The sequence below is a fragment of the Cucurbita pepo genome, chromosome 1, assembly GCF_057944985.1.
Source record: "Cucurbita pepo subsp. pepo isolate OVF chromosome 1, ASM5794498v1, whole genome shotgun sequence".
Lineage (NCBI taxonomy): Eukaryota > Viridiplantae > Streptophyta > Magnoliopsida > Cucurbitales > Cucurbitaceae > Cucurbita > Cucurbita pepo.
Genome location: NC_141798.1, coordinates 7,059,176 through 7,082,922, shown reverse-complemented (window position 1 = coordinate 7,082,922; position 23,747 = coordinate 7,059,176). Strand labels below are relative to the sequence as shown.

The 23,747-nt window shown below is 37.2% G+C and overlaps 6 protein-coding genes across 8 annotated transcripts; 2 read left to right on the top strand and 4 right to left on the bottom strand.

Annotated features, from left to right (window-relative positions):
• Positions 1-176: 176 nt before the first annotated feature.
• Positions 177-1,374, bottom strand: LOC111809442 (uncharacterized). Its single transcript, XM_023695911.2, is given in 3 exon segments — positions 177-281; positions 284-1,075; positions 1,165-1,374. Coding segments are annotated over 3 exon segments (984 nt in total). The 5' UTR covers positions 1,304-1,374; the 3' UTR covers positions 177-228.
• Positions 1,375-2,539: 1,165 nt separating this feature from the next.
• Positions 2,540-3,630, bottom strand: LOC111810041 (uncharacterized). Its single transcript, XM_023696583.2, has 2 exons — positions 3,173-3,630; positions 2,540-3,089 (listed from the first exon to the last, which is right to left on the bottom strand). The coding sequence occupies exons 1-2, from the start codon at positions 3,494-3,496 to the stop codon at positions 2,619-2,621; spliced, it is 795 nt and encodes a 264-aa protein (XP_023552351.2). The 5' UTR covers positions 3,497-3,630; the 3' UTR covers positions 2,540-2,618.
• An 844-nt stretch (positions 3,631-4,474) lies between these two features.
• LOC111791596 (uncharacterized) lies at positions 4,475-6,402 on the bottom strand. Its single transcript, XM_023672992.2, has 2 exons — positions 5,920-6,402; positions 4,475-5,124 (listed from the first exon to the last, which is right to left on the bottom strand). Exons 1-2 carry the CDS (start codon positions 6,247-6,249, stop codon positions 4,654-4,656), a joined length of 801 nt encoding a protein of 266 aa, XP_023528760.2. The 5' UTR covers positions 6,250-6,402; the 3' UTR covers positions 4,475-4,653.
• A 1,333-nt stretch (positions 6,403-7,735) lies between these two features.
• Positions 7,736-8,892, bottom strand: LOC111781849 (uncharacterized). Its single transcript, XM_023662570.2, has 2 exons — positions 8,554-8,892; positions 7,736-8,470 (listed from the first exon to the last, which is right to left on the bottom strand). The coding sequence occupies exons 1-2, from the start codon at positions 8,890-8,892 to the stop codon at positions 8,000-8,002; spliced, it is 810 nt and encodes a 269-aa protein (XP_023518338.2). The 3' UTR covers positions 7,736-7,999.
• A 2,388-nt stretch (positions 8,893-11,280) lies between these two features.
• On the top strand, positions 11,281-15,747 carry LOC111801839 (calcium-dependent protein kinase 1). Its single transcript, XM_023686027.2, has 7 exons — positions 11,281-12,778; positions 13,696-13,839; positions 13,956-14,108; positions 14,271-14,386; positions 14,790-14,957; positions 15,043-15,267; positions 15,339-15,747. Exons 1-7 carry the CDS (start codon positions 11,980-11,982, stop codon positions 15,459-15,461), a joined length of 1,728 nt encoding a protein of 575 aa, XP_023541795.2. The 5' UTR covers positions 11,281-11,979; the 3' UTR covers positions 15,462-15,747.
• Positions 15,748-16,899: 1,152 nt separating this feature from the next.
• Positions 16,900-23,313, top strand: LOC111791138 (uncharacterized). 3 transcript variants are annotated; one of them, XM_023672389.2, is made up of 9 exons: positions 16,900-17,349; positions 17,721-17,764; positions 17,991-18,085; positions 18,230-18,419; positions 18,546-18,737; positions 18,960-19,721; positions 20,118-20,686; positions 21,203-22,522; positions 22,833-23,313. In XM_023672389.2, exons 1-8 carry the CDS (start codon positions 17,085-17,087, stop codon positions 22,356-22,358), a joined length of 3,273 nt encoding a protein of 1,090 aa, XP_023528157.2. In that variant the 5' UTR covers positions 16,900-17,084; the 3' UTR covers positions 22,359-22,522; positions 22,833-23,313. The 3 variants fall into 3 exon arrangements, with proteins under 3 accessions (XP_023528157.2, XP_023528141.2, XP_023528132.2); XM_023672373.2 differs by having other exon boundaries at positions 17,973-18,085; positions 22,843-23,313; XM_023672364.2 differs by having other exon boundaries at positions 17,973-18,085.
• The last annotated feature ends 434 nt before the right edge of the window (positions 23,314-23,747 follow it).

The following is a 23,747-nucleotide window of genomic DNA, read 5'->3' as shown; positions in this document are numbered from 1 at the left end:
TCTTATGTAATTTACTAATCACTAAAAAGAGACAAATTTACTTTAATTAATGATATTTGGACAAGTAAATTTGATCCAATAGAAATTAATATGTACTATTCTAGTATTTTATTTTATTTTATTGTTAAAATATAAATATTACTAATTATATTATAAATAAGAATAATGACGCAACGTTAGAAAGATTATTAAATGTTTTTATTTATTTTTTAGGTATTAATTGAGAAATCATTGCGAACTTGAGCTTCGTTGCGTCGCGAGTGACAACCCGTAATAAGCTATGCGAAATATGCCGCCACCGCTATCACAACCGCCGCCCAGAGACTCACCGTCGTCAGTAACTGCATCCTTCGGACAGTGGAGCCGCCGGCAAGTTTCCCTACTCTGGTCGTTCTCGGAGATGGAGTTAGGGCGTCGATCTTGGCTGTTCCCACATTCTTATCTGCCTCCTCTGTTTTAGATTCCCTCCCCTTTTCCAGATTTTGATTTTCAATTTCTTTCTTCTCCGTTGGCTTCTTCTGATACGGGCTGCTAATTTTCCGATCCAGCGTCGTTTCCGCATTGCCGGAATCCCCTTGTACCTGACCCCTTTCAGCCGCCGCCGCCGCCGGCGTCGGCGTCGGAGTTTCTTCATTAGCCTTCGCTGAGGCCTGCTTTTGGAGTTCTGCAGATTTTCCCTTATCATTCGATGAACTTGAATCGTCTTTCGGAAGAGCCGCCGCCTCTGGTTCCTTAATTTCACCATTCATCTCCGGCAGAGCTGATTTTGCCGACGGAGTTTCTTCTTTCCCCTTCTCGGGGGTTGATTGCTCTGGCTCTTTGGGCAGCGGAGTAGGAGTTTGTGGCGCCGCCGCCGCCGGTGGTGTGGCCGGCTCGGCAGTTTGTTTGGGCATTGTAATGGTGAGAACTCCATCTTGTAATGTATGAGAAATTCGATCGATTACGGAATTTCGTGGAATTGGGTAAGTTTTATTCAATATAAGCAATCTATTATTTCCCACATTCCGACCTCCGGTCACCACCACCGTCCCTGCCTCTTTTTCAACCTTAACCTTAACATGCTGCTGGTTGAAATCTGGTCAAACGAATCCAAAAACAAAAGAAAATTTGTTTAAAAAAATGATTAAATTGTTTAAAAAATGAAGAACAGGCCAAAATTAGAACCAGGAAGTTCGAGCAGTAGAATATGAGCTTCGTTTTCATCTCTTTCTTCAACTTTGGGAGTGAAGGGCTCGTTGTAAACCCGCTGGGATTGACGGCGGTAGACGCCGAGTCCGGCGGTTCTTGGCCTTGTGGTTGCCATTCTGGTTGCCGGAAAAAGGCGGGTTTTCGGGTCGGGTCGTATTTGGGGGAGGGGTTGAGAATAGGGCGTGGGGGGTGGGGGGTATTTATGGGGTTCGAAAATAGTTTCTTGGAGTTGGGATTATACCTTATTTGAACGGTTTGATTAAATGGGATATACATTTCCCCTTTTGTGTAGTTAAGGTATAACTTTCCTGTTCCATTTTGTAGATGTTAGGGTTTACGTTCTCGAGGAGCTCGAGTTCGTAATTGTATAATGAAATTTTTATGTTCGCATTCCCGTGAGTTTTGACCAAGTAAACGTCTAACTAAAAGATTGGATTATCAAAGGTTAGGATCATTAAATTAAGAAACCGAACAAGGAAGGATTCTCCATTTTTGTACCTTGTCTCCATAAAAATTTAAATTAACATAGTAAAATGAATCATATTAAATTAAAAATGGTTAGGAAGAATTAGATGGTTTCTCAGAAAGACATAGTAAACAATATTATACCATTGTGTAAATCAGTGATTACATATACTAATAACAACAAGATTCTTTTTTTTTTTTTTTTTTTTGATAGCCATAAGAACTAAAGCAATTCTATATCCTTATTAGATGAACACGACTCTCCACAATTGTATGATATTGTCCACTTTGAGCATAAGTTGTCATGACTTTACCTTGGGTGGGCTTCCCCACCTCAAACCAATGGGGAGAATATTCTTTGATTATAAACCCTTCATCATTCCCTAAATTGGCAAACGTGGGACTTTCATCATCCTAACACCTCCCCTCGAACAAAGTATGTCTCCCCTTAATCGAGACTCGACTCCTTTTTTTCGACATTTGAGGATTTATCAATCTATTGGCACGATTAAGTTTTAGGGCATGACTCTGATACTATGTTAGATGAATACGACTCTCCGCTCGACTCCTTTTTTTCGATATTTGAGGATTTATCAATCTATTGACACGACTAAGTTTTAGGGCATGACTCTGGTACCATGTTAGATGAATACGACTCTCCACAATGGTATGGTATTGTCCCAGCACAATGATATAAGTACACTTTGAGCATAAGCTTTCCACAATTATATTGTCGACTTTCAGTATAAACTTTCATGGCTTTGGTTTGATAGAGCTTATCTAAAAGTTCTTAACTAATGGAAAGAATATCTTTTTATTATAAATTCATCATCATTCCCTAAATTAGTCCATAAATTAGTGAATGTGAGACTCTCATGATCAAAACTTCTAAATAAATTTTGGTCTCCAGATGACATTAATACAAATAGTTTTACATAAACACATATTTAGGAATGGAAGAGTTTTCAAAAAACGAAAGGCAGAATGGCTTTAACATGGCGAGGAAAATCTTCAAATTTAGAAACGTACCAATTCCTGGTGGCGTAGCTTCGGCCAATCAAGAACAGGGCCGATCCGAAGGCGAACACCATTGGGAACAGCGTCTGCGAAACGAAAGCGATTCCCAAGAACTCTACCATTTCAAACAGGTAATGAGGGCACACGATCACTTCAAACATCCCTCCCCTTGGAATCCTGTACTCTCTATCGCCTTCTTTCCTCAATTTCGCTAGTAGAACGTGGTGATACAGATTTCCAGTGATTCCAATCCAGTACATCGCCAATCCAGCCGCCCTCAGATCGATCTGCGGCTCCTCCAGATTCTGCGAAACCATCTGAGAGTAGATTGTGCTAGTGGTAAGGAGTACATAGGTAATCGAGACTCTAATCGCGTCGCTCAGGCCCATTTTGTTGCTGTATTTATGAACGAACAAAACCTGAAATAATCGAGTTTCGATTTCGCTAATTAACTTCCAGAACAGACAGAATCGAGAGGATCTAATTAGTTAAGTAGACGTACCTCGAAGATTCGTTTGAAGAAATGGATGAGGAGAAGGGAGTTGATTAGGAAAATCCTCGTGGAGGAGTTATTGTAGCGCGGGAGGAGGAGGAGGAAGAGGGAGATGGAGGCGACGGCGAAAGCAGGGACGTAACAGAGGAGCATAGCGGATCGGGAAGGGAGGTGGATTTTGTTGGAGGAGGTTTTAGGGCTCCAGAATTTGGAATACTGCAAGTGGCGGCCGAGAAATTCCGACGTAGCGAGGACCAAAATGGAAAGCATGGTGAGGGAAGAAAGAGCGAGGAGGAAGGTAGAAGAAAATGGGGAAAAGAGGAATGTCGGCATGGGAGAAGGACCAGAAGATGGAGGCGGCGGCGGCGGTGGTGGTGGCCGTCGTCTTTGCTCTTGAAATCGTGAGTTGCAGAGAAGGATGGAAATTTAATGGTGAACGACGATTGCCTCATCGCTCTCCAATTTATATAAAAAAAAATCTCCTTCATGTCATTTTCTTTCTTAGTGTGTGGCCATTCCATAATTAAGTATATATATATATATATATATAATACATTTCTTGTTTTTTTATTATTTTTTTCTTTTTCTAGTATTATTTATGATTCATTTTAGCTGAATATTCTAAAAATATTTTTATTTTTGATAGTTTGCAACCTTATTTATAATAATAATAAAAAAAAATCAGAGCCTATCGTCCAGATATTTTATGAATAAAAATGTTTTGAAAAAGATTTATAAGTTTAAAGTTATTTAATAAATAAAAAATTAAATAAATCTAGAAAATAACAATTTTTATCCTCTTAATTTTAAAATTTTTATAAAAAAAGAGTAAACAAAATTTACATATATTTATTTTCTAAGAAATTAGTTTTTTTTTTTTTAAAAAATAGAATGTATGTGTTAATGGGTTGGATTAGACTCTGTCTAATTTTTTTTTTTTTAAATAATGAATCTAACTATAAATTTTTATTTTATTTTATTACACATTTGTATAGGTTTAGATTGGGTTGATCGAGTTTTTCGGATCATCGAATTTTTTTAGATACTCTTCTTCGATACTAGGGCCGAATGCTATCAACGGAGGATGATAATCAATATTATTATCAAATGCGAACAACCCAATTTGGTCGACAAAGTCCATAGAAACACTTGCATGAGCGAGCGTTTTTTTTTTTCTAAAACAACAAATATATAACCTAGGAATTTTAGACTAATTTTCCAGATTAAGGTTTCAATAACATTTTTAATTTAATTCAATTCAATTTCATAACATAAAAACTAATTTAATTTTAATAAATAAAAACACACAAGTATAAATGGTCATTATTAGGATCAGGTAAAGAACAAAATCCAACTGCTTTACCTTCTACTATTGTAGTGATAAACAGAATCACAACTTAAGGGAACTAATACAATAGTAGTATGAGCCTAACTTAATTGTGTAAAGCATAAACATAAGTAGCTTTTATGAAATGAAGAAAGGAAGGGTTCTAAAACACAAAAGGGAGCAGGGCTTTGACATGGCTGGGGAAGTTTTCAAATTTGGAGACGTACCATTTCCTTGTGGCATAGCTCCTTCCAGCCAAATAAATGGCGGTGCCGGTGCTGAAGCACAGGGGATAGAGTTCCTGAGAGATGAAAGCAAATCCAAAAAACTCAATGATTTCAAACAGATAGTGAGGGCAGATGACAAGGCTGAAGAGGCCTCCCTTGGGGATTTTGTACCCTGTTTCTCCCGGTTTTCTGGTTTTGGACAAGAGAAAATGGTGGTAGAAGTTCCCGATAATGCCTATCAGAAACAAAGCAATCCCAATGTTTTTCAGATCAATGGGCGGCTCTGGAAGTCCTTGTGATAGGTGCTGTGTGTATATCATGATCACCGTGGACAAGCAGTAGCTGAAGGAGATTTTGATTGCTGTATCGAATACCATTTTACTGCTGTACTTATGAATGAATAGAACCTGCAAAGAATTTCATGATAGTAAGTAATTCATATTGTCTATCCGTTTAAACTTTTGAATTCAATGATATATTTAATATAAGATTAGGTGTTTTGTTGTTTTTGAAATTGTTTATATTACTTTTCATTGTTCTCTAAATGATTCATTGATCTTCCATAACTTTTGTTATCATTTCTAGTTCCCCTCAGATGCAATTGGTTGGAGAAATAATACAGGAATAGCTTCTATAATTTGAGAAGAATACTCGATTTGTTTCAAAAATAATTGTCGCATGAATGAAAGGTACAATAAGTGCAAATCATCTAGTGATTATTGAAACAAATTTCTTAGAAAACTGTTGAGCAGAAACGTGCAGTTTGTTCTTTCTTGTACATGACTTCATATAATAATAATTCCAAAATTATTATTATACACAAAGTTGACTTCACGAGTTCTTAATGACAATTAAATTAGTTGAGGAAAACTAATGAAGTCGGATATTTGTAAAGTGGATGGTTAATTATTCAAGTTCATACGACAAAAAATTAAAAAAAAAAATGAAATCAAGATAGGTTAAAAGTCTTCCTAATCCGGTAAACGAAAAGACGAGTTCCGAAATCTCCAGAGGAACCATAAGATGCAAAGAAGGGAGAAGAGATCCAGATCTCTCCGACATTTTCTTTTCGCCACGAATTTTCGAAGAATAAGATTAACAGATTCTCAATAAAGCCACAATCGAACTGAATCGAAGAATTAATTTTAAAATCGGATTGAAATTTCAGAACTCAATCAGAGGCGTAGAGAAATTGAGAGTACCTCGAAGATCCTCTTGAAGAAATGGAGAGTGAGAGCAGCTTTAAGCACAAGAATCCTCTCATTGTCGCTTGGAAAGAACCAAAACGACGCCGCACCGGCGAGAAATGCCGGCGTATAAGCCAAGAGCATTCCATATTTGGACGAAAGCTTAGGTTCCTCCGATGGAGCTTTCGAACCACTATTCGCATTCCAGAACTTGGAATACTGCAAATGCTTACCATTAATCTCGGAAATCCCAGCCATCCCCATCGCCGTCGAGCTCACCACCGTCATAACGTTTACGAACGTGGAAGGAGGCGGAGGGAAAAGAAACGCCGACAAAATACCCATCGCCGCCGATAACCAGATGAGAAAAACCGCCAGAAACTCTCTGTAGAAGTTTGAAACGCCTTTGGAGGCGTTTGAAATGAGGATTTATAGATCGCAACCATTTTCAGTTTAGGGGATTGAACCTTCGGGTCGAGCCGAGAACCAGTGGTGCTGTATACCGCACGTTACATTGAAATTGCAGATGGGCATTTCCGTAAATTCACATCTTTCATTCTAGTCTCTTCGTCCCGGTTTTGTAGTTTCAATAAATTTAATTCAATTTTATTTTTCAAATAATAAATTTAGTTAATCGAATTAAGAAAATTAGTTAAATAATATAATAATTTTAACCGTATACTATATACAACTATTTACCATATATAATTTTATCGGATATAACCTTTGTTTACTCTCATTTACTATAATTGTACTTTGTGTTACATCTCATTTACCATGTATACATCGAATGAGTTGTAAATATTGTATAATCCAATATAAAAATACATTTGATGCTCTAAACCACTGAATTTCTTTTTGAATAAAATAAACAATAAATTATTACAAAATAAAAATATACATGGAAGACAAAAGATTATTTTATATATTTTAACCTCTATTTAAAACAAAATTACAATTAATTAGGTCTAGTAAATGTTTATTATTTTAATAATTCCATTAAAGGTATTTAAATATTTTAATCTCATACGTAGTTGAACTATATATTATTAAAATGTTGACCAGTAATTTAAATTTTTAGAATAATTAATAAAATATTTGACGATTTATGGAACTATCTATTTATTTATTATTTATTTATTAATATGACGTTGGAAATATAAAATAAAAAATGAATCTTCATATTTTAACTATTTAAATAAAAAAAAACATCTAAAAATACCTTTATACTAGTTTTCAAATATTTAAACTTTTATTTTTTTTTTAAATTCAAAAATACTTTTAAAAAGTTAGAAGATATTAATAAAACTATTTTAAATGGAAACGTATTTCCATTAAAAAAAATTATAAAAGTATTTTTTAATTTTTTTTTTAGTTGAAGGTATTATTAAATAAAATATAAAATTTAAGATTATTCTTATTAATTTTATTATGAACTAGTGGTTAGTTGAACTTTCACAATAATTAAAAATAAAAATCGAAACTTAACAATATATATATGCTAATTTAATTGAAATTATTATAATAATAATTAGTGAATATCACTCTTTTTTATTATTTCGATGCAAGAGTCTGTAAATATTATAATAAGATGAAGTTATTTTTTTAATAATTATCCAAATATTATTTGAATAATTATAATATTTATTTAATATCTCTCACTTATTTAATAATCAATTAAATGCTAATCATACAGCAAGCCCACGTAATAATCAAGTGGAATCATTATTATCTTTTTCTTAAAAAAATGGAACAATAATTAATTACGCCCCGGAAGTCGGATAACATTACATCAAAATAATTACCAAAAACCCACAACATAACACAATAGTTCCAATTAAATTAAAATTTTATTCAACGTGACACCAACATTATAGACGAAGCATATGATAGGATACATCAACGATAATATAAAAAATACACTTAAACACCATCATTATCATTTCAAGTAATATTTAAAACTTTGAACCATATAACTTGAAATTGTGATAATGATCTAAAATAACGTGTCGATCCTCTGAATCAACGTTATCTCATTTCAAGTCGCAATTTTCGTACCATACTCATTTCATTGACTGAGGAGTAGTTAATATAATTAAAATACAAAGGGAACAAGGGCTTTGATATGTTGAGGGAAGTCCTCAAATTTAGAGAGATACCATTTCCTAGTGGCGTAGCTTCGCCCACCCAAATACATGGCAGTGGCGATGGCGAAGCACAATGAGTAGATTGTTTGAGAGGTGAGCGCGAATCCGAAATACACGGTTATTTCAAACAGATAGTGAGGGCAAATCACAACGCAGAAGAGGCCTCCTTTGGGGATTTTATAGCCTGTTTCGCCCTTTTTTCTAGTTTGGGACAATATATAATGGTGGTAAAAGTTCCCGATAATTCCTATCAGAAACAGAGAAATTCCGATGAATTTCAGATCAATTGATGGCTCTGGAAGTGTTCTTGAGAGTTCTTGAGCGTAAATCATCAGCGCTGTAGAGGAGAAGTAGCTGAGGGAGATTATTAAGGCTGAATCGAGCGCCATTTTGCCGCTGTATTTGTGAATAAACAGTACCTGTGTAGGAATTTCAGGCGGAATTTGAGGAATGGCGATGAATGTAAAAGAAGACGGAATTTAGGGCAAAAAAATTTGAGTACCTCAAAGTTCCTTTTAACGAAATGGAGAGTGAGAGCAGATTTAAGCAGAAGAATCCTCAGATCATCGTTTGGAAAGATCCAGAACGATACAGCGCCGGCGAGAGCCGCCGGCGCATAAAGTAAGAGCATCCCCGATCTTGATGAAATCTTGAATTTCTCCGGATTAGATGATTTCGTAGCGCTATTATTTGCATTCCAGAATTTCGAATACTGTAAATGCGCCGTTCCTCTCGCTTCCGAAAGTCCGATCACCGCCACCACCACTGAACTCACCACCGTCATCACGTTCACTAACAGTGAAGGCGGCGGCCGGAAAAGAAGCGCCGAAATAGTATCCATCGCCGCCATCAACGAAGCCTCTGAGTAAAAGTTTCTTTACAAATCCGTAGCTCTCGGTTTGAAGCACCGGAGAGATGGGTTTTATAGAACGGGTCTTGGGGTGACAACGAAGAGGGGCATTGTGGTAAATTTGGCTAAACGACATCGTTTGCTTTAAACGGGGAAACAAAAATCAAAATTTCAGCAAGGTGACGTGGCGTGTGATCTGATCTTCAATATTTTCCCGAAAACTAAAAAACAAAAATCAAATTATTGGAATCGGTGAGATCAGTTCCATATATAAAAATAAATAAATTAAAGATATGATTTTATAATTGAATTTTTAGTAAGCATGGACACCTTATATGTAAATAATTTTTTTAATGAGTTTTTTTTTTTTATTTTCTGATAATATTTAAAAAATATATTGTCGGCTAAGTAACTATTAATATAAACACACGTCACGCCTTACCCTATCTGTTAATAGGATTCAGTTTATTATTATTATTATTTTTTAATTTAGTGTATGGTTGTATTAAAATTGCATGCGTAATAAATACGTAATATTAATAATTGATTATATACATAAAAAAAACGTAGAAGAAACAGTAATTTCATAAATAATTATTTTGTAGATAACCTAAGATAAATTTATAATTGGTTTGAGTAAATTTTTTTTGTTGGAAAAAAATATATTTATAATTAAGTTTTGTATTTTTTCTTAAACCAATCATAAATATATATTTTCTACCATTTTTTACAAATAAATAAATAATTTATTAATTCATTTACAATTTATATATTGGTTAAATAATTTATAATTTATATATATTGGTTTATTGGTGTATTTTATTTATTTATTTATTTTTATTTAAAATAGAGATTTCCACGCTTATAAAAAAATGTTTTGTCCTATCTGTGGGTCACTATCAAACTCATTTATTTGAATATGTATAGTTTCAATTATTAAGAAAATTACACTAATATATATATATATTCGTGTATAATTTCAATTATTAAAAAAATTACTTTAATGAAGTATATATTAAACATTTATAATTTCAATTATTAAAAAATTTACTTTAAAAAGTATATATTAAATCGGTATAACTTCAATTATTAAAAAAAATTACTTTAATTAAGTATATATTAAATCGTGTAGAACTTCAATTAATAAAAATATAAAATAAATTGATAATTCCGACATTACTATGCGATATGATCAATATGGTTGATATATATAACAACTATAAATTATTTTGAAGGAGCATATATTTAATAAATTTAATAAATTTAAAATTATGAAATAAGTATGAATCGCTGATTTTTATTTTTCAATTTAGCCTTGTTTTCGGGTTGGTTAGGTTCAAATCGATTGGTTATTAAGAAAATAATTAAGACCAACCCGACCCGAATTATATAAAAGGAAATAAAAAAGCCCACTTTATCCCGGCCCACCTTATCTAGAGCCGAATTTAGAAGCCGTTAAAAATACATATTTTTATTTTTATTTTTAAAAATGGAATTTAAAATTTAAAAGTTATCGGGCAGGGATGGAAAGCCCTATTCCGCCCCTATTTTATTTAATATTACAATATAGGTTTTAACAGACTAAAAAAATTTAAAACAAAATCATTAATTTATATATATATATATATATATATATATATATATATATATATATATATATATATATATATATATATATATATATATATATAAAAGTGAGGTAGGGATGGAGACGAAAAATATAATCTCATGTACATTTGTTTGTCTAAATGAGGAATCTACTCTTTGTTCGAAGGAGGGTAAAATGGGCATCTCTAACGACAAACATTCGTGTCGTCTAAGCTTCCTCCTCACACCACTGTTCCTTCTCCTTTGGTGCCTTTTGTGCCCCCTCCCTTGCTACAGCTGTTACTTTTCTACCCGCCATCAAGTCTTCTCTCTTGCCACTTTTTAGTAAATAAGAGACCATTATATGACATTTTTGATGAGTAAAAGACTCAATTCTTTCATCTATAAATGTGGAATTAAAGAACAAACGAAATTAACAATATGTAGTAATGATACGAGAATCCTGAAGCAAATTCATATAAGCTCTGGACTAGAAGATGATTTCGACTTAACTTGTAAGAAAGATGTTCATAATGATGAGATATTATGCTCAATGTATTTAATGCTTAAATTATTAATAAGAATAAAGTGAAGTTGACTTTGAGTGTTGCCTAACTCGACAATGAAATGAGTTTAAATGGCAACGCGAGCTTCAACGGGTATGCCATCGCTGACTTGAGGTACTTATATGAACCAACAATCCCATTCCAACAGGTAGAATTTTAATAAATTTAAATTAAATTATATTACAAGTTGATATAACTAAGAGAAAAAAATAAAAGACTTCGTCCAATTCGTCTCAATTCGTCTCAATTCTCTCGAGAGCAGCCAACCGAAGAAGCCGGCGGATTGAATTGAATTGAATTATCCAATTAGACGCGTCTTGGCGCAATAAAATCCCCCAAACCAATAAACCCATTACACTCGCAGCCCTGTTTACCAACAATCGACCTGTTCAACCCAACCTCGACTCTTCAGCTACTTTGTCCTCACCTATGTCTATATTGTTCATCGTTTTCGTCTCTCGCCGCTTCTGTGCTTAAAGATCCACGCCTCCTTTGATTCTTTCCCCAAATGGGTCGATGAATTTCTTCGACGAGTTCAATTTCTTGATTAGCTCTTCTGATTTCTGGGTTTGTGTATGGATTTAGTGATGTGGGTATTGTAGTTCATCTTCAGATTTGATTGAATACAGGGATCGAGGCATTGACTTCAATACTTTGTTTACTGTTCTTAATCTTTTGGGTATCTGAGCGTTTACTTTGATATTGATTCCTCTGCCATTTTTGCACTAATAAATGGTTATCAAGTTTTGGGGATGATCTGATTCTGATTCTGATTCTTGATTCTGTTCATATTGCTTATGATTATTTGACTGTAATTCTGTGATTACTTTTGGGGTTGACTTGGAGATTGTGTGATGATCGGATCTTATGTTTAGAATGTATCACTGTGCTTGAATTGAGGAAGGTTTTTGAGTTGTGGGAATCAATGGGGAATACTTGTGTAGGACCAAGCATTTCAAAGAATGGATTCTTTCAATCTGTGTCTGCTGCTATGTGGCGATCTAGATCGCCCGAGAATTCAATTTCTCATCATACTAATGGAGAAAACGTCCATGACGTAGCAGCTACCGAACCCGAATTGGCTTTGCCGATTCAAAACCAACCCCCTGAGAAGGTGACAATGCCAGAATCAGTAGTCAAACCTGAACCGCCCTTGGAACCTAAGGTTCGCCATAACCCTGTTATGAAGAGAGTAGGTAGTGCTGGTCTTCGGGGCGAACCGATTTTACAGACAAAAACGGGGAACTTTAAGGAGTATTATAGCTTAGGTAAGAGATTGGGTCAAGGACAATTTGGGACTACATATATGTGTGTGGAGAAGGCAACTGGGAAAGAGTATGCTTGTAAGTCAATTGCTAAGAGGAAGTTGGTCAATGAGGATGATGTTGAGGATGTGAGAAGGGAAATTCAGATAATGCATCACTTGGCTGGACACCCGAACGTTATATCGATCAAGGGGGCTTATGAGGACGCGGTTGCGGTTCAGGTAGTTATGGAGTTATGTGCGGGCGGTGAGCTATTTGATCGGATCATTCAACGTGGACATTATACTGAAAGGAAGGCTGCTGAGCTTACTAGGACCATAGTCGGGGTCGTGGAGGCGTGTCACGCTCTTGGAGTAATGCATCGAGACCTTAAGCCCGAGAATTTTCTCTTTGTTAGCAAGGACGAGGAGTCACTTCTCAAAACAATTGATTTTGGACTATCAATATTCTTCAAACCAGGTATATAGCTGTGATTCTTGTCATGATAATTACAATAGCTACCAGCTTTGTGTCTCTAATATGTTCTGAATGAGTTGAGATGATATTTGTTGTCTGGTGCTGTTTTGAATCTATGGTGTTAGTGAAGCTAATGAATGTTTTACGAACAGCTTTCTCGGGCTTTCCCTTTCGAGTTTCCCCTCAAGGTTTGCATACCCTTATAAAGAATGTTTCGTTCTCCTCCCCAACCGATGTGGGATCTCACTATCCACCCTCCCTCGGGGCTCATCGTCCTTGCTGACACACTGCCTCGTGTGCACCCCCCTCTGAGGTTCAATCTCCTCGTTCGTACATTGCCCGATGTTTGGCTCCAATACCATTTGTAATGGTCAAAGCCCGCCACTAGCAAATATTATCCTCTTTCGGGCGTCCCCTCAAGGTTTTTAAAGTGTGTCTCCTAGGGAGAGGTTTCCACACCCTTACAAAGAATGCTTCATTCTCCTCCCCAATCGATGTGGGATCTCACAATCTACCTCCCTTCGGGTCCTAGCGTCCTTGCTGGCACATTGCCTCGTGTCCACCCCCTCCGAGGTTCAGTCTCCTCGCTGGTACATTGCTCGGTGTCCGGCTCTAATACCATTTGCAACGGTCGAAGCCCACCGTTAGTAGATATTGTTCTATTTGAGCTTTCCCTTTTGGGTTTCCCCTCAAAGGTTTTTAAAATGCGTGTCTGCTAGAGATAGGTTTCTACACCCTTATAAAGAATGCTTCGTTCTCCTCTCCAACCGACATGGGATGTCACATTTTCGTTTTGAAGAACGAGTTCACAACTCTAGGACCCTATTTTTGTGTGATGTTTACGTGCATTCGAATGTAAAACGGTATAGTCGTACTAGGTTGTGATTTTGACTCTTCATACATGGATTATGTTCATTCAGGCGAAAAGTTTAATGATGTGGTCGGGAGTCCGTATTACGTCGCACCTGAAGTCTTGCGGAAGCGCTACGGTCCCGAATCCGATGTTTGGAGTGCTGGAGTAATTGTCTACATTTTGTTAAGTGGAGTACCTCCCTTTTGGGCTGGTACGTCTAGTTTGCTCCATAATTTTTGGAAGTTTAACCTTCATATCTGAACATGAATTTCTTGTTATGAACACTTGTATCCTCTCTTATTCCGTTCTCCACGTATCGATGTATAGAAACCGAACAAGGGATATTTGAAGAGGTCCTGCACGGCGATCTCGACTTCTCTTCGGACCCTTGGCCTAGCATCTCCGACAGTGCGAAAGATTTGGTGAGAAGAATGCTTATTCGAGACCCGAGAAAGAGATTAACAGCGTATGAAGTTTTGTGTAAGTCATCTCTTGAATTTCATGTTCTATAGTTGTTCATCATATGTTGAGTAATTCATGCAGCAACTCTTCTAAGGCCTCGAATGTCCTCGAGATCCTTTTACGTGTATGATCGATGTTTTTTTCTCGTTCCAAGGTACTCATTGAGCTAATTCATTACAGGCCACCCTTGGGTTCAAGTCGACGGTGTGGCTCCAGACAAGCCACTCGACTCGGCGGTCTTGACTCGCTTGAAGCAGTTTTCAGCCATGAACAAGCTCAAGAAAATGGCTATCAAGGTAGGACTTTGAATTTCCTCATATTGATTGATAGCTGTAGAAAAATCTACTTGCTTACATTGAAATAAGTGAACGCTGATAAGAAATCAACTCGAGAGAGTGCTCGGGAATCATAAAACGTTCCTCTAGTTGACAATGATAAAAGAAAGAATCTTAAATTCGAAAGACGTGTAGAGGAGGAACTCACAATGGAGCCTTAGAACGAATAGTGTCCCGAACCTTCTTTTGTCCAATCAACCCTCCCATATTGTCGTGGTTAGTCCACTCTCGTTTTTTGGACCATCCGTAGCAAGCCCCTCGAGTGCATGGGGGCGACGGTCAACCATCCACTTTTGAGATTCATATGGATCAACCGATCTCGATGGGACAAAAGTGATTGATTCTTTTGTTTGGAATTGTGTAGGTCATTGCAGAGAGCTTATCTGAAGAAGAAATTGCTGGGCTCAAAGAAATGTTCAAGATGATAGACACTGACAACAGCGGTCAGATCACTTTTGAAGAACTCAAAGCTGGTTTAAAAAAATTTGGAGCTAACCTTAAGGAGTCCGAAATTTATGATCTAATGCAAGCAGTAAGTATTTTGTCGAGATTTTCTTACGACGTTCGAGAACATTTTTTTGGTCGAGATGTATCAAATCTATGCTATGGAATTGCAGGCCGATATCGATAACAATGGAACCATCGACTACGGGGAGTTCGTAGCTGCCACATTACATCTAAACAAAATCGAGAAGGAAGATCATCTTGTAGCAGCTTTTTCGTATTTCGACAAGGACGGAAGTGGGTTCATTACGCACGACGAACTTCAACAAGCATGTAAAGAGTTCGGGATAGAAGATCTTCAATTGGAAGAAATGATGCACGAGGTCGATGCAAACAACGTAAGTAGTTTTCTAGTCTCTGCATGATTGTTGATTAAACCGACCATGTTATGATTCTCCTTACTTTACAGGACGGAACGATCGACTATAACGAGTTCGTGGCAATGATGCAGAAAGGAAATGTAACAAAGGCTGGGAAGAAAGGTCTTCAAAGTACCTTCAGCATTGGGTTTAGGGAGGCTCTAAAACTATAGTGTTCTATGTAAAGGTACCATTATTCAAGTTAGTTTCTTCATTGTTCTTAGCTGCTCGCCTGCTCGTTTTCGGCACCACGTCACGAGCTTGCTAGCACTCGACACCATGTCGTTCATCGCCATCACGAGCGTGCTTGTACTCGACACCATGTCGTTCATCGCCATTGCTTCCTTTTTGAAAACTATGCAGAGAAAAGAGCATAGATTTTTTCTTGATTTTCCCTTACATTGTTTTGTATCATTATGTAAGACTTTTGATGAGTAATGAAAATTTTATTTCTCAAATAAATAATATAATTTATTGCAATAGTAAATAAATTTATGAAAAATAATTAAAAAAAAAAAAAAAAAAAAAAAAAAAAAAAACTTGGGGTGAACTCAAATAAATAAATTAAATTAAAGATATTTTTGAACTTTTTAAAAAGGTTTAGATGTGTTATGATAGTTCTTAAACTTTAAGGTTATTTGTGATGTCCCACATTTGTTGGGGAGGAGAACAAAACACCATTTATAAGGGTGCAGAAACCTTCTCCGAGTAGACACGTTTTAAATCCTTGAGGTGAAGTCGAAAGAGAAAGTCCAAAGAGGACGCTATCTGCTAGCGGTGGGTCTGGGCCGTTACAAATGGTATTAGAGCCAAACACTGGACGATGTTGCTAGCTTTCTCGCTCTTTCCCGAGGGGGGTAGACACGAGGCGGTGTGCCAGTAAGGACATTGGCCCCAAAGGGGTGGATTTGGTGGCGGTCCCATATCGATTGGAGAAAGGAAAAGGGGGTGGAAGCCTTCTCGCTGTTCCCCGAAGGGGGTAGACACGAGACGATGTGCCAGTAAGGACGTTGGCCCCAAAGGAGGGTGAATTTGGTGGCGGTCCCATATCGATTGGAGAAAGGAAAAGGGGGTGGAAGCCTTCTCGCTGTTCCCCGAAGGGGGTAGACACGAGGCGATGTGCCAGTAAGGACGTTGGCCCCAAAGGAGGGTGGATTTGGTGGCGGTCCGATATCGATTGGAGAAAGGAAAAGGGGGTGGAAGCCTTCTCGTTGTTCCCCGAAGGGGGTAGACACGAGGCGATGTGCCAGTAAAGACGTTGGCCCCAAAGGAGGGTGGATTTGGTGGCGGTCCGATATTGATTGGAGAAAGGAAAAGGGGGTGGAAGCCTTCTCGCTGTTCCCCGAAGGGGGTAGACACGAGGTGATGTGCCAGTAAGGACGTTGGCCCCAAAGGAGGGTGGATTTGGTGGCGGTCTCATATCGATGGGAGAAAGGAACGAGTGTCAACGATGACGGTAGGCACTAAAGGTGTCCCACATAAACCATATAAATATTTTTAAATTTTTAATTTTCTTTTTTAAGTTTTAGGGAATATTTTCGAGAGAAAAGTGTAAAGTTAATAAATAATTTTATTAATTTAATTTTAAGTTTTTTTATATAATAGGAAATTCCCTCTCTCAAGATATCCGGACTGTCACATCACAACTAATTTCGCGCCATTAAAGAACCAGAAAAAACCTCCATTTCCTGATCTCCTCCTCGTGAATGTTTCTCTCGCCTTGTTTCTCATTCATGCTTGGAACTTGATTGAGATTTGAGATACTGTGTAGTTCTTCCTCGCCTTGGTTCTCAATCATGGCGACTGCAAGGGAACAGAAAATCCGGGAAGAAGAAGGGTTGAGAACGGCGGGGAAGTTTGCAGATAAAAGATTCTTTAGGAAACCGCCGAAAAAACCTTACGATCGGCCGCCGACTTCCCTAAGAACATCTGGAAATAATTCGTGGATCTTGAAGCTCGTTGATCCGGCTCAAAGGCTCATTTCCTCTGGTTCTCAGATGCTTTTTTCCTCCGTGTTCCGAAATTTCCCTCACCGTTTACCGTCTCGTACTTCGTCTCCAGGTTTCAGTTTCAACTTCTTAATGATGTTCTTATGGCTCTGTAGTGGATTATTCAAAGATGCTCTTGCTGGAGTTGATTTTTGTGATTTGCGACTGTTTGTTGCTTTTCAGATGTTTGATTTTATTTCACAAACTTCTTGAGATTAAGTTAGTCGATCTGGCTCATAAAATGCTTAAATGTAATGATTATTTTGTTATCTTGTAACTTTTTCATCCATAAAAAAGTTTTAGCTAGTTCAAAATTTACTGGCACGTACTAGACTTGGACGGTTTTTCTTTTAGGAACTTCATAGTTGAGTAACATCTGATATTTTTCTTTTCAAATATTAATCTGCTCATTCTTTTTTCTGTTTATGCATTTGATGGCATCAGAATCAAGCCAGTCAAGAAGGGATGACAAGAAGGCCGATGTAACGGTAAGTTTTCTTTTGGTGTCGGGCGGGTGCTCGTGCATAGAAGATACGAATGCTCTTGAAAGTTGGTGCTTGAACTTGATGGTCATTAATTATTGTACTCTTATTTAAGAGAACTTGGTTATCTATAACGTTCTGGGTGTTCTGAATGCACTTGCTTTGATCAGTCTAATTGGAGAGTTTCTTATGGTATGGAAATTTACTTGCAAAGGATCCTTTTGAAGTCCAGGTAGCAGCAGCTAATGTAGGTGATAATCAGAATAGAGCTGATCGATTTGTGATGGTGGAACTTGAAAAAGCTATGAAGCAAAAGGCCTTCACCAGGTAACTTTTGCAGTATATATTTATTTTGCCTTACATGAGTTCCATTTTAGGTAGTTTGGATTTTATTTTCTTATTGTTAATAGACTTGTTCTTTTGCTCTTGGGATTATTGCTATGGCTCCTTAAAATGAAAACCACTCTGCAGGTCTGAGATTGATCATTTGACGGCTCTAATGCATTCAAAAAATGTTGATTTACCTGATGTGAATGAGGAGAAAAGGGTTAAGTTTATCTCTTCTATTCCAGAATCTGACAGGAATGAGTTTAAAAAAATACCAAATTCAGAAGTAAGGATGTACAGGCAATCGTTCCCAACTCCCATCTTGAGTTCAAGTGTAGGGGTCTTTCTTTTCATCCCCATTTTTTTCTCTCATGATTTCGTGCATGAGAGTCCCCAAATAAGTTATTTTCGATATGCTTTTTTGATACTGTGATCAATTTTGTGGCTAAAACGTCTTCAGGTCCTTGATGAAGATATTTCTTCACCTGCAGAGCTAGCTAGAGCATACATGGGGAGTAGGCAGCCAAAAATTTGTCCTTCAATGCCATCTTTGCGAGCACAAGGACTTGGGGAAAATTCTGCTGGTCCAACTAGTACATCATTCTCTTCAAAATCAACGGATATGTTGCTTGTGCCATCATCTACTAGTCAGGTACTTGTGCGAATGATTCCAGCAACATTCATTTGCTAGGTTTTATGAGACCCCTAGTATGTTTTTTCGGCCGTGCTTTTGAGTTGGGATCACTGTTAACCGGGGATTGTAATCTTGAAATAAGGAAGATTTTATAATCTAATCATCCTGCATGTCTCAGATGCTCTGTTTCATGGAGTTGCACGTTAAATCATCTTACTGTGTTGTTTCTACCATATGCAGGGTTTGAAACGTAGGAGTTCATTTTTTGATAATCACATTGGACCCAATGTTCCTCTGCGCAGAATTGGACAAAAACCTAACATTCATCTCTCGAAGGGATTAAGCTTACCCGTTTCTACTAGACCTATTTCTGTTCCTGTAGATAGACTTAGTTTTGATGCTTCTCAGAGCTCCAAATTTGGGAAAGTTCATAATTTTCCATCTTCCATTTGGAACTCACAATTGTCTCATAAACCCAAGAAAAATTCTGCAAGAAAGTTTATTATGAACGTGGAGAGTGATAACATTCGTGGTGCAGGCAGCAGCTCTATTTATGCTCCTTCAAGATCTTATAAGATGGCTTCTAAGATATTGGAGCAGCTCGATAAGTTGACCCCTCCAAAGGAGAAAGTTAAACGACTTCCTGTTGGGGAAATATCTCCCCCTAAGCTGTCACCATTCACAGTAGATGGGCATCTCAAAATTGTGAAGGATGTGGACTTACCCAGAGATGAAGAACTTGTTCACGACAACAAGCAGTCAATTAGTTTGCATGGCGTTCCATATCATGACAACCAAGAAAACACTTCACAAAATAAAGAGAAGCTGGAAAATATGAAACCATCGGATCCTCATCATAGATGTGCTCTACTGAAGGACTCAGGGTCCATAGGTTCAAGTAAGGATTCCATGATTGATCTTGGAGTGCCTGCGCCTGCTGTGGTGAAATCTATCATTCAGCCCCCAAAAAACAAACTGGCGTTTCAGATGTGGCCTGACAAGGTTCGTAATCTTTCAACTTTCCAAAATGGAATGGTAAAACATTGCGGTCTCATGGTAAAAATCAGAGTTCAAACATTTTATGTGATGCTTACAGACTCGCTTTCTGCCATTGACTAAAGTACCATTTTGTAGTTTTTTGCTCTCTCTTGATGAGGGTATTAGATCTGTACGATAATGTTTGAAGTTATTTCACTTACCTGCGTTCAAGTAAAACTTCAGACACCTAATTAGAATACATACATGGTTTTCATTTTTTCTTCTGCATATCTTTTACTTGAAGGATTATAAGTAATGCACCTCTGATCAGATATTATGTTCCGTCTGGTTTCTTTCCTTGGGATATGTTCTTTAAATCTTTGAACCTTTAACCAGTCTCACTGCCTTTCTCAATAATAGGATCGTGTAGACCATGATGAAAGTTCTCCTGATAGAATTGCACCTGCTACCGCGGAGGATAGGGAAGGTGACATTTCTTTGGCTGTGAGACAAACAACTGCTAATGAGGCTCTAGCACCATCAAAGCCACAAACTGCATCTGAAGTGATAGTGGGTTCTCCTCTCAACAGAAGTTCTGATTTGAAAACTTCTGAAGGTAGCGTTCATGATGATATGGATACCAGTTTTACGTTCCAAATTGCACCTTCACAACCAGAAACTATTGATTCTGCACCCACCAATTCTTTTGGCAACAATGATCTTCCAGAAAAGAAGCGAATTGATTCTCCAGTTTTTAGCTTTGGAAATAATGTCTCTCCACGAAAACAGCCAAACGCTAGTTCTACTGCATTTGATGTTGGGAATAAGAATGCTTCTCGAACAGAATTATGTGCTGCTTCCGAAAATGGCAATGCAGCTCCATTCCCATACACGCAGTGGAACCCAGCTTCTTCGTATTCAGATGTTCAAGGATCAGTGTATTTAAACGCCGTTGCTTCTTCAAACCATAAGCTAGATTGCTCTTGGGGGTCAGTATATTCCTTTCGATCATCTATTCAGAAGTACAGTTTTGTAGCCTTTCCATTATCTTTTATCAATTAGAGAAACTTACGCATGTCTCCTATGGGTTTTGAGTGGCTTGATTGATACCTTGTCTCCCCTTCTCTTCTAATTCTCGTTCACTTTTCTTATATTTTAGAAGACAAAAACCTTGAATGCACGGAAAATATTAGGTGGAGGCATTGAAAATTCGTTCTAACTGGATGTGAATTTCATAGAAAGAGAATCATTTGTTGAAGTTCTTAAGGGAAGAAAAGAACTTTATAGCACATGCCTCAAGAGCTTCTAGATGACATTTATTTGAACATTTTTTCATTTCATCTTTCTTCACTTCTGACATTATTTTTGCATTCGTTCACTTTTTATGCCTGGCAAGTTTGTTTCCTTCATGTTGTTCGTTGTTTACAGTTCATGCAATTTTGTCCATGAAGAATCTGCGTCATGAAAACTGATAGTGATGATATTTCAAATTTTGTTTTCTCCAGGACTTGCAATGATGCATTCTCATCTTCTGCCTCCATATCAGCTGGACTTGCAGTCTCATTTTGCTCGACTGCTAGATATCAAAGTCTAAATAGTGGCCTTTCCATTTCATGTCCATCTCAATACTCATCGTGCAGTCTGCTAACTCCATCTATGGGGCAAAGTTCATCCAGATATATCTTCCTCTCAGCCAAATGTGCCAGCAATGATGCTAATATAACCACCAATGACAAGCACCCGTCAACCACAAATGTGATAACTTCATCTGCTCCATCGGCTATGGGCTTAGGAACTCATGAAGACAAGATCAAGCAGGATGCAAGCCTGCACATTGCGAATAACACTTATTTCAGTAGCATATCTACACCAGCAAATTCTCACTATAATATGTTCAGCTTCAATCCTGGAGCAACGCCTTCGTTTTTGAATAATCATCAGTTGAGTACACCTACTGTTAGCAGTGCACCTGAGCTTAGTGCTCAGGGAGTTTCTGCTGGAAAGGAATTTACAGCTAATGCGGAACAAACTTCAATCATTATGGGATCATTCATGTCACATGCATCATCGGTGATGGCTGGAAAAGCATCCATCTCTTCTGGCATTTCTTTTGGTTGCCCATCTCCTGCTTCTGAACTGTTTCATTCAGGAGGCAGGCCGTCGGAATTTCCCATCACTGGGTTTACTCGTGCCCCAGCATCTTCAGCCCTCGGTACCTCCAATTTTTCAACTTCTAGGACATATCTTGGGTTTGAGTCATTTGCAGGGACATCTTTCAGTTCCATATGTTCTACAACCTCAGCAGCAGCAATAGCATGTTCCTCATTGAAGACTGTTTCAAGTAATTCTCATCCCACAGTTGCTTTTAGAGTTTCTACAGGTAACAATGACTGTGAAGATCAGGGTACCTCCAAGAACAATGTTCCACTTTTCAGTCAAAAGCCAATCCCACCCCCTTCATCAGGATTCTCTTTTGGTCAAGCCACCTCTGAATCAAATCCCTTTCTAGTTCAAAAGCAGCAGACATTGGCTAAACCCCAAAATTCTTCTCCATATATCGCTCATTCTAGCAGCTTAGAAGCTAGAGGCAGCTTCCCCTTGAGTTCTGGCGGCGGTGACAAGGCTAACCGAAGACTTGTGAAGGTGAAACGAAAGAAATAAAGAAAACATCTCTGGCAGAGTCGCCAGAAAACAACCCCAAGTGTCCACCTCCCAAATTCTTGTAAATTTTATAATCTGATTTACGGTCACAGTTATATCCATCCCTCTTTAACTCCCGCGAAGAAAAGAGTGGCTTTAAGGTTGAGGAAAGCCAGTGATTTCAGGTACGTACGCAAATTCTTTTATGCATTTAAAATAGTGCTGCTAAACATATTAATTTGATAAGGAGCTTGTCTTTTACAACATTCAACAGAGTCATCCATTCTAGGAAAAGTAGCTTCCTGTTGTAATCCTGTATTTTCTCATTTTACACTAATGACCTATTTGGAATGATTTTCGAAGGGCTTCAAAACACTTTCTTTTAATGCTTACAAACCTTTTTCTTAATCACTTAAAAAATCATTTCAAATTGGCCTATATAGATTATTATGATTGATTTTCTCAATTCTCTTATTATACCTATATTTGATCTAGATTTGTGCAGTCCAAATTTGATACAGGCTATGGCGATGTAGTTTCTTCACTGTCTGGGATCCGCAAAGTTCACAAGACAAGAGTTCAAGTAAGAACAAACCCTTTATAAACTCTTAGTGCTTTCTTTTCTTTTCTACTTTTCTACCTCCAAACACCTTACACATTTGAAATATTCTGTTATAGATTCTCTATCTCTCTGTCTTTTCTGAATTATTTGTTGGGTCGGTCTAATACAAAGAACATAGTTTTGCATAACATGGAGTTGCATTCAGACAGACCCCACCTCCCACAACAACCCAAAACAGCCCCATTAGGCTAATAATATATATTTTTTTCATCAATCATTGAAAATTTTCAAACCAAACAAGGCAAAAAAGGAAGTCAAAACATTCACAAGGAGCTTAAGTTCATTGAACAGACCATGAAGCAGATACACTCTGCCATATTTTGTACTATAAAGTGAGAATACAAGGGGAGGATGGGTATTGCAACTTCCCACACCTCTAAAAAAAAACAATCTCTTTTTCTTCTCTAAATTTTGTATACTCTTGCCTTCTCTGTTTCTTAGAGTATGGCCTTAGATGAAATGCAAAACAGTTGTCTGGTTCCAATTGAAAATACAACCACAAAAACCTTTGTCTGCCTCTCAACTTTTCACTTTGAAAAGTTTTATTTTAATTCTTGAAACTTGAAATTCGTTTCAAAATATCTCCAAAGATTTCTGTATAGAATTCACGAGCAGAAAAGTTTGTGTCTACTTATGTGTTGTTTATGTGAACAAATCTAAACACATCCCAAAAGTAAATTTGAAGATTAGAGTTAGAGAAGTATATAAAAAAAAAAATAATAAATAAAGAACAAAAATTTCAAAGCTTGAAGTTGAAGGAAGAAGACAACAATTGTTCGTATCAGACC